The sequence below is a fragment of the Lissotriton helveticus genome, chromosome 5_1 (assembly GCF_964261635.1).
Source record: "Lissotriton helveticus chromosome 5_1, aLisHel1.1, whole genome shotgun sequence".
NCBI lineage: Eukaryota > Metazoa > Chordata > Amphibia > Caudata > Salamandridae > Lissotriton > Lissotriton helveticus.
The window spans coordinates 819,454,033-819,468,074 of record NC_136065.1 but is presented as its reverse complement, the minus strand read 5'-3'; the positions used below and the strand labels follow the sequence as shown (position 1 = coordinate 819,468,074).

Here is a 14,042-nt window from a genome sequence, read left to right as displayed (position 1 = left end):
TGATGCATTGAGCGGGGCCAAGAAAGAAGATGCTTTAATTGATTCTTGGTCTTGCCAGAATTAAATTATTTGAACTTGCTTGTTTATGCATTTTTGCCAGATGGTGTACATGATATTAGGCAAGTCAAGTGCTGTTTTGTTTATTTCTGTGGTGGCTTGGGCTTTCTCAAGCTGAGTGTGCCATGGAGATCAGGCTTTCACGAAGATGGCTATGAGGCAGTTCTTTAAAGATTGCTCCGGAGCTTTCATGATCCGAATGTAATATTTTGAAAGAACTGTGTCAAGAGCTAAAGAATGCTTGATTAATCCAAGCTCCAGTCTCAGTCTCGCCCTAAGAAAATATTTTGGGAGTTGGAGGATCACTTTGTAGCACAGACACTGTGCTACAAAATGATCCGTATGTTAGTGCTGGTAGGAGAGATGCTTGCGTGACTTTTCTCATGCCCTCTGCAGATGGACTTTTTAGCTTAGTGTTTAATCTGATTAGGCCATAGGTTATTGCCGTCACTTTCTTGTTCAGGTCCTTTTTGTGCACAGAGGGTTGAGCTGTTTCTGTAAACCAGACCCCCAAGTATTTGTATTTTGGGGCTGAGGTGATAGACAAAGCACCTATATGGCAATTGATTTGCTTTTTATGTTTTTGCCTTCCAAGTTCCAGAATCTTTTTTTTTCCAAATAAATAATTAAGAGGTTGACGGTGCAGTACATGTGCAGACTGGTCAGTGCGCTTTGCAGTCCTACTTTGGTGTGATCCATGATAAGAATGTCAGCTGCGTATTGAAGGACGTGTAGAGAGTGGTGGCCTAACCCTGCACGAAGCAGGTGGCTATTGGAAAGGGCTTTGGCCAGATCCGCTGTGTATAGATTGAAAAGTAAAGGTGCAAGAACATATCCTTGCTAGAGTCACCCGACTTGCAGATTTTTGCAGACAGTGATTTGGGGCCTGTTTTCATGCGTACGCAGCTGTTTGAGTACAGTGATATTATGGCCATTTGGAGAGGGGATGGAATGCTCCAGTTTGCCAGTTTCCACCAAAGCACATGTCTATCCACTTTATTCAAAGCTGCTGTAAGGTCAATGAATCTACAGAACAGGGGAGGTTGATTCATCTGTGAGGCTTTATGGCTGAGCACTGATAGGGCTATTATGTTCACAAAAAGAAGGGTATGGAGTTCCTAGTAGATGTATTATTCACCCACAAGATAAGGTTTAAAAGGTACTACAGGTGGTGAGGAGGAGATTCCTCCTTTTGGAACTAGGGCCCTCACACACCGAGCAAGCTAGGTGTCATGATTCATCATATGGGCCTGCTCCTCGTCAGGCCGGCGCTGCAACGTCCGATGGGCACCCTTGAAGGGGCTCTTTTTTGGAGATCTTTTGTTCCTTGCTGTAAGGGTGATGTGGGTGTGAGAGGCCTAGATGAGTGTAGATGTATAAAGTGTTATTAAAACAGGTAAGGGAGCGTTAATGATGCCTCGGGGTACCTTGAATTAATGATTTAGAATCCTATCCCACCGTCCTCCCCTAAGCTGTGTCAGCATCATCAGATATTAACACATAATTTCCATATACCACCCACAACTAATCCCTGATGCACCTGCAGCTCCGGAGTGACCATTTTGTGTAGTCCTAGATATCCTTAGTGAGGTAGCGAGACTCGTCACAGGCACTGAAGACTTCTACAATTGCGGGTTGCCTTAACAATTCCCTTGGTTTGCGGTTCACCATATAGGAGCCACCACACTGACACCTGATTATCTTGTTCATTTGAGCCTACTCACACAGCTCAAACATAATGGGGGTATATCATCCAATCGAGGCATTGAACATTTAAACCTACACCGTGTCAAACTTAAACATGACTGCCACACAAGTTGAATGGACATCCGCATTACATTCTCTGAAGGTAATCCACCCTTCATAATTTTTTTATTCATTTTTATGTTGACACCATCACAGCAAAGATACATATATAATAACTGTGTTAGTGAATTTGGGCTTTAAATCCATGTTGAATTAGAATACATTATCTATTGCTGCCATGTTTACGTGATCATATGACCACGGTATACAATCACATGACACACCTTAACCCAGACTACACCCACACGGCTTTCCCGCGTGCGCTCCGGTGACTGCCAGGGAAGGTATTTAACGCTGCCTTCGGCTGGGATGGGTCACCTTCCTGGAAGCAGCGGAGCGGGGTAGGTCTGCAGATGGGATCCAAATAGGAGCAGGTAAGTCAATGCTTCTTGATTGGATGCTCCGCTTGTCGACGGGACATATGGAGATAAGAGGTATCGAGGCTGGCACTTGTATTGTACCCGTAGGAGGAGCTATCCTCCTCATCCCAATGCCTTATTGAGAGGTTGCCTTGCACACGACCATGACTACAGGGCTTTTTTTTCGGGGCAGCCACTAACATGGTTCCCCACAACCCCGCTTACTGTGTGGTGGGCTCAGCAATTACAACCCCCCAGCAAAACGGCCTCCCGGGGCCATCGGTGTGTGACTAAGATATACTTTTTAAATGGAATTTGGAGTGGATGCAAACGCACCTGTTCAGGCTACGAGCAGGCCAACCATGATCCTTATGGTTTTCATCTTTATTTTGCATATACAGTAGACTTTATGACATTGACCCCTGATTTGTTGATGTGTGTCTCTTTTTCCAACACTATAGAGACACCATTGTATGTGTCTTATAAACTTCACTGCAACTGATGAGGCAAAACTTTTAACCTAACTAGGTGAGTCTACACATCACTCACCTCCACGGTGTTGTCACTTATGCTCTATCTCAATTCTAAGGGGGGTACTTATGAAAGGCACAAAGTGTTTTTAATATTTTCTGAAATGCATGACAAGCATAGTGTTTTAAATTAAGCTACTTTTATCCGGCACATCTCCATCGTCTAATGTGCAGCTTACTTGGAATGTTGTGTTCTCTCTTGTACTACAGGTCACCTAACTTCGCGAAGTGTAATGTCCCACGGAAACAACTAGTGGTAGGTAGCATTGCACCTCTCCACCCACATGTAGATAGTTTTCTTTAAATTCAAACGGTCCAGAAGAATCGCTAATGATCTCTCCTTGACAATAAAGGGCGAGAAACATGTTGACCATCTGGGAGTTGAGTATGCTTCTTGTCACATTATAACAAAAGAGTTACCCCTCCCTATTGACTTTTAATCAGGCTAGGTCCCTTGCAGAATAAAATGTCACCACAGAGGACTCCCTAACCTTTTTTATTACCACTTTATACATCTAAACCCATATGGGCCCCTCACACCCACGGCACCCTTATGGCAAGGAACAAAAGATCTCCGAAAAAGAGCCCCTTTAAGGGTGCTCAACAGGCATTGCAGCGCCGGCCCGACGAGGAGCAGGCCCATATGATGAAGCATGACACCTAGCTTGCTGGGTGTGTGAGGGCCCTAATACCATTAAACTTTATCTTGTAGGTGATCAATACATCACCTAGGCGCTCGTCCCCTTCTTTTTGTGATTGTATGTAGAGCATGGACGTTGGACCTACTCAAGCCCTATACGTCCCTCCATTTTGACTAAAAGGTTATTATGTTGTCAGTAGTCGCTGCTCCTGCTTGGAAGCCTGTTTGAAAAACAGGTAACAGCTCGTTTTCTTCTGCCCAGGTTTCCAGCTTTTCCAGTAAGATTCGGGCATACGCTTTTGCCTCTGACTAATTATCAACATAGTGATATGTATAGCTCAGTCAAATAATCTAGAACAGCAAAGAGGATCTATAACTTCAAATGGAATGAGAAGTGGATTCTTTGGAATTATCCATGTTTTCTATCTTGCAGGAGTTGATGAAGCTATTTATATTGATAGGCTCCTCATAGATAGTTTTCTTATTTTTATAGGAAACTGTGAATAAGCCAGGGTGAAAGAGACCATAGCAGGCACCAAGAGAAAAAAGTTCTGGTCTCATATTTAGGAATTCTATGTGTCTATTAGCCGTGGCCTTTGCATAAACCTGAGGAACTTATAAAGAGTTACCTGACCATGAGATACCCTTTGCAGATTTGACTGCTGAAAGAACTTTAAGTATATCAGTATGTTCTAAGAAATATAGGATAACTCCCCTTGGCTGACTTGAATTAGTAGCAACAGCAAAATTAAACCCAACCTCTGAGCATGCTGTATGTTAAGGGAATTTCCTTCTGACATGCTCAATACTTTAGGAAGAAAGGTTTTTAAAAAGTGAGGGGTCAGTGCCCTCCGTGCCTTCAGGTACCTGCAGGATCCCCTACTTCCCTGCAGCCGGCCGACCATGAAGAAGTCCAAAGCCAACAGGAAAATGGGGCAAGACTGGTTCTGGTGTCAGGAGCAAGGACGCTTCTCGCCTGACCCCCACGCAACCAATCAGTAAAGAAGGATGGCTTTTTAAATCCCAGAAGCAAGCGGAGAGATCTCTTCTGGAGAGAAACCCGGTCGGCGAATCTTTGGACGGCGAGAGAACCAAGCTGAGAGACACCCGACAGGAAAACGAGGAAGAAACTAGGCCCACGTACTTCCTCAAATGGAGTTAAGGTTAAAGCATTCTCGTGGCTTCAGTCACTTCTTGACCGCGAGCTCCGGTACCCCTGCAAAAGAAGAGAGCAAGCCTGACACGTCAGAGAGTTGGAGGTCCCGACTTCACAGGAGTTTACAGAGATGCAGTAAACCTGACTCGCCTCTAAGGAGTTCCACGACCGGCGCACCACCCCGCCACGTTTTGGGAGAAATGTGGCTAAGTCCAGGTACGGGTGTGTCTCTTTGGTAGGAGGGTGGGAGGTAAACGGGTTGGAAAGAAAAGCACTACCTTCTAATGCACTGAGCTCATCTTTTATTCACCGCTGTAATCCTAGTCAGGAAACATGGCATTCACTCCCTTACTATCTCTTTGAGAGTGAAGTATCTCTGTGTGTGATTCTCAACACACACGGTGAATTAAAAATGTTTCCCCTCTTCCCAGACAATCGAGTGCTATCCCAGTCACCATCTTGTTATACGCTCACCTGTCCTCCAATCCTTTTTAGTTGTTCTTCCCCGGGACGGGTGATTTGGGATCGCTACCTTTACTTTTACATTCAATAAGCGGAAAACAAGTTCCTTACCTGGTCTCTTCTGTCTTTATCTGAGGGGCATTCCGAAAAGACGTCGTGGACTCCCTCTCCGGACCTAAAAAGAGAAAGAAGGAACATAAAGGATAAAATACCTTACAGAGACTTCACTACAGACATAGAAAAAAATGGATAAATATTTTCCTTTGTCTTGTTTAAACAAACACAAATGCAAGTTTATGTTCTGAAAGTACAAAAGACAATAAACAAAATAAAATAGCAGAAGAGTTGTTTGGGTTTGTGTCCCCCACGTTTACAAGGTAAGATTATTTCTTCTGTCACGTTTCCGAGGTCTTCATCCTGTTTCTGAAGTGAAGAAACTTGAGATTGAAGGCCATGTACTTTTATATTAGTCATTTGAAAGGAACAAATATTTTGTTCTACTGTATTTAGCCTTTCATCGATCTGTATTGCAATTTGGTGGTTGTTTCCTCCATATAAGGGCATATAGCACTTATCTGCTCTAACAATAAATCCAAAGATGTAGGGGGCAGACATTTTGTGGAAGAGGGCGGGTCTTTCTTCAAGTACCAAGTAGAGACGTTCCCAGAAAACAAGCAGGCCAGGAGCCATATCTGAGATTGAGGAGGAGTTGCCCTTAGGAAGATAAGCCAAGGAGTCTTCCATTTTTGAAAACTTTGTAAAAGTAGTAGAGTTTTTAATACATTTCTTTGTTGAACACAGCACAGAATAGTCAGTTTTTCTCAATCTTACCATAAATATAGCACAAATTGGAAGACAACCTAAGCCAATGAGTAAGCCAAATGTTAATTCCCATGTGCATACAAATACTACATATATACACATGCGAAAGTGAGCTCATATGTATCTGTTGAGTGCTGGAAAACAACAGGAAATACTGCAAAAAACACATCCAGACACTAATATTACAATGAAAGAGACGATACTGATAATACAGTACCAAATATGAGATGAACTAGAGTTCATTACTGTAGGTATAAAGATTTAAGAAGTGCCTGAATTAAAAAAAAAGTCATCAAAATATAGCACTGACAATGCTTGACCGAGTCCAGCTCACTTACTTTTAATTTTGAAAGTGCATATGATGATTTACATGTATTAAAGAGCATCATCGAAGTTTTAGAATTGTAATAGTAAATCCAGGAAGGTAGCAGAATCTCCCATGTGAAAATGCAGAGCCAAGAAAGCGCTGCCTCTGGACACCGCTCGGGGAATCGCTCTGTGTTAGAGAAGCTCCCGCTTCATAAAATGGAGGGTGCCACCTTGAAAAGAGCCACATCTTCAATAAACAATATGCTGCGCATCGTGCAGACAGTTGCAAGCAGAGATTAAATCACCTCCGACATCTGTGAGGTGTCGTTACCGAACACAGCCTTGCTTGACGTGTAGAGGCTACCCAAATGCTGCCTCCATCGCGTGCTTCCCCGAGGAAAGTCACTCGGGCGTCACCATCGTCCTTGGGTGTCAAGCCTAAACCTACTAATCGCCCATCCTGCAGATCCTGTTGCAATACTTGCAAATAAAAAGAACTCTGTCCATTTGCAGGTAGGGCGGAGGGTTTGGCTCGTAACGTACGCAAAAAAATATCCAATCACTTGATTTACAATTATTTCCAAAGTATACAATAAAATATAACAGGCACTTACATTCCACTTTGATTGTTCCCAGTGGAATATTTAATGATTCCACTGTCAATAAATGGGCTCAAGCCCCCCAACCCCAAAATAAAATGAAAAAGAACCAGCGGAAAGATAAATTGATCAGATTTATCAGTCCTCCAAAAAAGGCACCAACCACCTTCTGAATTAAGACCCTGGTGGTCGCCCATCATAGGGTTTGCTCAGATCAAGTTGTGCTGCTCGCAAATGCAGTGAGCTCCATCATTTCTTGAACATATCTAAAGAGAAATAGATGTGCCTCGTAATTCTGCATAGTTTTCATTAAGAGAAACAATATCCTCTACTGCATGTAATTGCAAGATCAGAGCCACTACCTTGAAGCCAAATTCAATGTTGGGGTATGTTGTCACAGAGTGGGTTGGGGTCAACAGTAAAGAGGTCAGCTGCAGAGCCAATCATCCAGAAATCACTGAGACTTCCCTCCCACCACTGACTTTCAAATCAAGCTGGCTGGTAAGTTGTTTTTAGGTCTCGCCTGTCGATGCGCATGCGCATCGAGCAAGCGAGACTATAGGGGCTCATCTACTCTTTATCCACACTGCAAGGAATCGTGGCGATTCCTTGCAGTGCACGATAAATTTAAGCTCAATGCGCATGCGCATTGAGCTTAAATGCGCGTGCACATGCCCCCAGCCGCCTACTCTCTCTCTCAGCCTTCCCACAACTCCGCCCCCTCACTACTTGATTGCACGGCCGCTAGGCCGTGCCTCCCCTACTCTCCTCCCCCCTCCTCCTCTCCTCCCATGCCTGCCTGCCTGCCTCAACTCTCCGCCTCCTCGATCTTCTGTAAAGAATAATTGAAGTATACTCATTAAACCAAACAAGGAACTTACACGTCTATCAAAGCTAAATTAACCCGTAAGAATAACACACAGCGTGTCATTCGTATATTACCAATCCTTACCGAATAATGGGACCGTCTGATTTAAAGCGTCCCGAGTCGATCACATTTTTTCAATGGGCTCTACACAGTCAGCGCAACTCAAGTCACTGCTGGGTAGAAGATTAAATCCAACGGGGAAGGATCACACGGTAAGAGGATTCCCTCCCGTCAACAATCCAGAGTAAAAGTTTGCGTTTAGGCGTTTGTCTCTCGCGCCATATCAGGGCTTAGAAATAGAGGGCGGACCAACTAGACTTAAACCGGGGCACACAATCCCAACTTTAGAGCGGAAACTAAAAAAGGACTAGCGCCGCGAATACCTCTAAACTCACTCATCATGGCAGTGCTCTAAGTAAAGTAATATATCCAAGTTTATAACACGCAAATACTCGAATATGCCTCGAGTTTACCCAGAATGAATTTAAAAAATCTGAATTATACCAAATATAAACACATAAAAATAAAATGTTTGTCCTAGTATCTTATTTATATACTTTCAACACAGCGAAGTGTAAATAATAGTCACCCCTTATAACCCAGTGTGTTGCCTCAACCCCTTACATTCTGCAGATTTTGTAATACATTTGTCAATTGATCAATACATAAAACGATTGATTTCAAGTACAGCAGTAGTGCAAAATATACACACAAACAGGTATATCTATATTAATATTCAAGACCCTCAACCCCTCACCCTCACCCACCTTCACTCACCTTCACTCACCCTCACTCACCCTCACTCACACTCACCCTCACCCACCCTCAACCCCTCATCCTCACTCACCCTCAACCCCTCACCCTCACTCACCCTCAACCCCTCACCCTCACTCACCCCCACTCACCCTCAACCCCTCACCCTCAACCCCTCACCCTCACTCACCCTCACCCTCACTCACCCTCAACCCCTCACCCACCCTCAACCCCTCACCCTCAACCCCTCACCCTCAATCCCTCACCCACACTCACCCACACTCACCCACACTCACCCACACTCACCCACACTCACCTTCACCCTCACTCACCCTCAACCCCTCACCCTCACTCACCCTCAACCCCTCACCCTCACTCACCCCCACTCACCCTCAACCCCTCACCCTCAACCCCTCACCCTCACTCACCCTCACCCTCACTCACCCTCAACCCCTCACCCACCCTCAACCCCTCACCCTCAACCCCTCACCCTCAATCCCTCACCCACACTCACCCACACTCACCCACACTCACCCACACTCACCCACACTCACCCACACTCACCCTCACTCACCTTCACCCTCACTCACCTTCAACCCCTCACCCTCACTCACCCCCACTCACCCTCAACCCCTCAACCCCTCACCCTCCCTCACCCTCATTCACCCTCAACCCCTCACCCTCACTCACCCTCAACCCCTCACCCTCACTCACCCTCAACCCCTCACCCTCAATCCCTCACCCTCACCCACACTCACCCACACTCACCCCCACTCACACTCACCCCCACTCACCCACACTCACACTCACTCACCCTCACCCTCACTCACCCTCACCCTCATGCTAAACCCATTAACAATTCTAAAAGCACTAACTCTAATGCTGCGAGACCTATTGCATTTCTAATGCTTGTTTAATGTTGGATGCATGTGTTTATGTGTCAATGTATGTATACTTGTGCATGTATGCTGTGCACTGGTGTGTGCTTGTGCATCTGCTTGTGAATGTTGGGTGTTGTTGTGCACGCTTGTGAATGTATTGGTGGGATTCAATATGGATGTAGATGGGTGAGTGTATGTGGGTGCATGTGTGGCCTGCTCACCCCTCTTCCTAAATTTCCGGCCACCACTGATGGAACATCACCTGGTAGTTGCAGAGGGTAAGCTATCAAGAAAGGGTCTGCTTAGCTAAGTTAAGCTGCATGAATACATAGTTGCTCCCTTTATTAGACTCTCAGTCTTGCACATAAATCTACAGCAGCTGCAATGCATCTCTTCATCAGCCCGTTACCTGCTCCCAAACCACCCCGCTTCCTCGGTAGTGTTTCGAGGTTCAGATTAGCAATGAAAGGAGCCAGTACTGATCAATAAGACTGTGACCGTTTGGCTGCTGTCTTCTATTCCTTTTCCCTCACTCTAAAGACATCCGGGTCACCATCACATATTTCTGCTTGCCATCTTTTGCTGTCAGGGGTAACCGAAGTTCTGTGCACACAACTTTGGGTACGTCCTCAGTATTGAGAGATGGAAGTCTCCCAGTACTTTTCATTCTATCCAGAAGGAATTCTGTTGGTACCTAGCACTCGCTGGTGCTTCCCTCAATGCACGTTCTGTATTCCCACAAGCTTGAATTCTATCAGTGAATTCCCAAAAAGCTTGACTTATATCAGTGAAAAGCCTTTTGTCACAGTAGGCTTGAAGGGTATCATTTTTTGCACCTCTGCATTGTTCTGCTTAATTCAGCATGCCAGTGCCTAAATTCTGTTCCCAGACTTCATCTGCTGTATCAATGTTTTCCATTTTGCCTGATAGACCCTCCAGCATACCTTTAAATACCCCGACAGCTTTCCCAAAGCTATCAGTTTTCAAAGTAAAGTTAACCCTCAGTTCTGAGCAGGATGATTCTGATTCTCTAGATGTCTGTTCTTCTCCATTTGCATTGTCTGCAGTCATTTCACCTTGTTTTCCCTATGCCAGAAAATAACCTTCAGTGTTGTATCCTGTCTTCCATAGTCACAGGGCTCTGAGTGCTGCCTGCAGGTATGGGCCTTTAAGCTTAACCTGCTGTTCTGATAGTGCCTTATTCACAGGCCTTGAAAGTGCTGCTATGTATTTGTTGGAGGTATAGTGCACTATTTGTCACTCCGACGTTTCAGCTGATAGATGGCCCCAAGCCATTAACATCTCCCTTTGCAATATTCCTTGCCTGCTCACCACCCTGCACCATCATCTGTTTTCCTTGGCCCTGGTTAAGCCTCAAACTCAGCATTGCATACACTCTCTCCAGTCACTCTGAACACCTCATAGGCTTGTGTCCCCTAGGAAGTGTCAGCCACTCACCTTGGACTACCACACATTCCAGGGTTCTCACCAGAGGCTTGCGCGTTTGCAATTTACTGTGCATACCACTGTGTCATCTGTTAGACCCTGGTGGTGTTGTCATTGTTGGAGCAGGAGGAACTTGCTTCCACAAAAGACTATAAACTTCCTCAGCTTGGTGCCACGTCCTAACGCACTCATGGGATCCTGGGAACAAATGCAGCAGGCTAGGAACGGTGACCTCGATGAGGAGCCCGCAGGAGTACAACTCTCTTGAGCTCTGGTAGGCAACTCCTCCTAAATTCCTATTCTATAGGCATCCTGAAGGCCTACTTTCAATCCCACAGAAATGTTGTTCCTTGGAGTTACTGGTAACCCTAGGTTCTGTTACATGAGTTTCATGAGCAAATGGCCAATTACGCAGGCATAAGCTAAGCCCCAAGAGGAAAATGCACTCTTATGAACTTTTGAAGTGAACTGAAGAGTAAAATATCACAATGCAGGCAGTAAACCTTTACAAATGATAAGATCAGTAATACACTGTGTTCCCACATATGAATTCTGTTTGTAGACGATTGATTGTATGTAGAGTACCCTGTGGGCTACAACCACTCTGATGTTATACGCGAATATCCATGTGATATCATCATTCATGAAGTGTTTGCAGAGGAAAAGTTCTATTATAAGTAAACAATTACACTTCATGGCTTCACCATTTTGCATATTTGATTTTTAAACTCATTTCATACATTTACAAATGTTTGTATTTTTTCTGTAATTTTAGAATTAGCAAACGAAGTGTCAGAAGGAGGAAATCGTGCTATTCCAAATGTCCAAATCTGTGTTTTTCATTCTGCTTATTTAAAAATGTAATGGTTCATCTCTGCATCTTTGTACAAGAAAACCAGAACACATTGCACACCTATGGCACTTTAAAGGTCCTTCCAAAAAGGGTATGAGACAAGAATATCTTAACCGAATTATACATGATGTACTATGTTCTAAATTTAATTTTCTAAATCACTGCCAAATTGATGTTAAAAATAGAAACTCTGCACCTGATGAAATAATGCCTTCATAAACAATGTTTTGGAGACAGTATTTCTGTCAGATCCTGTTTTTGCTAACAGTATTCTGACACACAAAGCACTGTCCAGGTCTATCGACTCGGATAGTTGTTGCTTAATATTTTAGGTCACAATACCTCTAAATATCTGCGATTGTCTTCATGATTTGGTATAACCACTAATGACCCAGCGGAAATCAATCACTGTTGAAAAGCAGTAATATCTTCTCTTATCCAAAACAGAAATGTTTTCAAACTGGTCTTTAATGAGAGAAAGGACTTACTGATCCTTATGAGGAGTTGCCCAGAGCAGTGTCGCAGTGGCAGACTCAGCTCTTGGCACCTGCAAGTTGCAGTGGTGGCTCGCCGAGGGAGTGCTGCGGGGCAGTGAGGCGTGGCGGCGTGGCCAAGGGGCAGGTTGGGGGAGTAGTGGACTCCGACTTACGGCGGTAACGGTGTTAAGTAAGTAATTAAATAAAACAATTTACATTGCGCGCCCGCATCGCGAAATTGGCGATGCAGCGCGTGCAATGTAAATTGTTTTATTTACTTACTTAACTCCGTTACCGCCGTAAGTCGGCGTCCACTACCCCCACCCTGCCCATTCTCCACCCCGCCTCACCCCCACACAGCACTCCCTCAGCGAGCCGCCACTGGCAAGTTGTCTGGTTTCTCTGGGGTGGGAGTTATGGAGTCTCCCCACTCCCGAACTGATAATGCTGGGCCCGGAACCACCAGATCCAGAGACTTCGCAATAGTTGTGGTGGTTCCAGGCAGCCGCTGTCCCCGGGCCCTGCTCGCCCTCATACTTCACCATAGGGCATCAGAGTGTGCTCATCCGAGCTGAAGATAAAGGATAACCGTTCACCCTCAAACATCTACGTGAATACATTATAAACTACTAAAAGAAATTGAATTTAAAGTAGAGCACAGATTAGCTTGAATTTCAACCATAAATAGATATATATAGATAGGTAACGTGTTTGCTTACATTTATCAGCAGTTAACTATTGCATATATTAACAACATTATCTTTCCTTCAGGGAAGCATCGTGGGATTAACTGGGAAGATGGAGTTTCGCGAGGACAGCGCCAATCCCCATGTCCAATTTGAAATACTTGGTACAAGCTACAGCGAAACATTTGGCAAAGATGTTCGAAGGGTAACAGCTCACTGTTTCTCTTTTTTATTTTATTTACTACTGTGGTCTTCACATTCGCTTGTGTTGGAGAAACAAGTATTTTAGAACAACGACCAGTGTACTAATGGCAGATATTTGCAGCTCAATAACATTTATTCCTTAAATCCACCACATGGGTGTCTCATTTGCTTTCATTCTGCAGCCCGTCAATGGCAATGTTAGCCATCCTGGATTCCAATTAGCTACCTCCATCCACAGGCTAATTTGTGCAGCCTGCCCATAAATGGAGAGACAATTAAAGCTGGATCGCCTGCAGCATAAAGGCCCTGGCGTGCAACAGGACTATAATTATACAAATTGGGTTCCAGTTTAGAAGCTACCAACGGATTTCTTTTTTCTTTTCAAATGGTGAAGCAACTGTTTGTGAAATATGCATATACATTCTCTCCTGAGTACACTAGGGTTGGGACTAAGCTGTTCGGTGGAATAAATGCAAAGTGAGCTGCAATTCTCTGTTATAATTCATTGTTGACTATGGAAAGGAACAATGGGGCAGATTTACAAGCCCCTAGCTCCACTTTTGCGTGACTTTTAACATGGGAAAGTGACGCGAAAGTGGCGCAAGGGGCTTGTAAATCCGCCCTAATATCTGCACATTGCAGATTCCCTAGCATTACTCATCTTAAGAACAATGGGGCTTATTTACAATTACGTCACTTTTTGCCATATTATAAGTGACACACCAGCGGCGCAAGGGGCTTGTAAATAAGCCTCAGTAGGCCTTAGTGAGAGTTTGGCAGTTAATATTCCCTCATAAACGTGGCGGATATCCCGTCCTCTGTATTGCACATGCATTATAGCCCATGGCACTTGAAATAACTCCCAAACTGTTATAGCATGTACAGTAACACTGGCAACACTTGTGCGTCAAGACAGAAAAGAAACAAAGGCTTTCCTCAATAAGTCTCAGTCACTGGAAAACTGCCCGTGCAGCATCCAATCCGTGTTTTTTTGTCCCCTGCCAAATGAGTTTCACTCCAATAGGAACAGTGTAATCTGATATGCCTGGTCACATCCATGGGAAAACGGAAAACGAGCAACCCTAGATGGGTTTATTTTATTTTTCTTAGCTTTATTGTTAAAAAACACAAATAC

General features: G+C 44.4%; 1 protein-coding gene across 1 annotated transcript in view; it reads left to right on the top strand.

The window, feature by feature from the left end:
- GRID1 (glutamate ionotropic receptor delta type subunit 1) overlaps positions 1-14,042 on the top strand; it is a 2,290,275-nt gene that overhangs the window by 1,685,460 nt on the left and 590,773 nt on the right. The window contains exon 8 of the mRNA XM_078641098.1: positions 12,789-12,908. Within this exon, the coding sequence (XP_078497224.1) occupies positions 12,789-12,908 (120 nt within the window). The remainder of the gene's footprint in view (positions 1-12,788; positions 12,909-14,042) is intronic.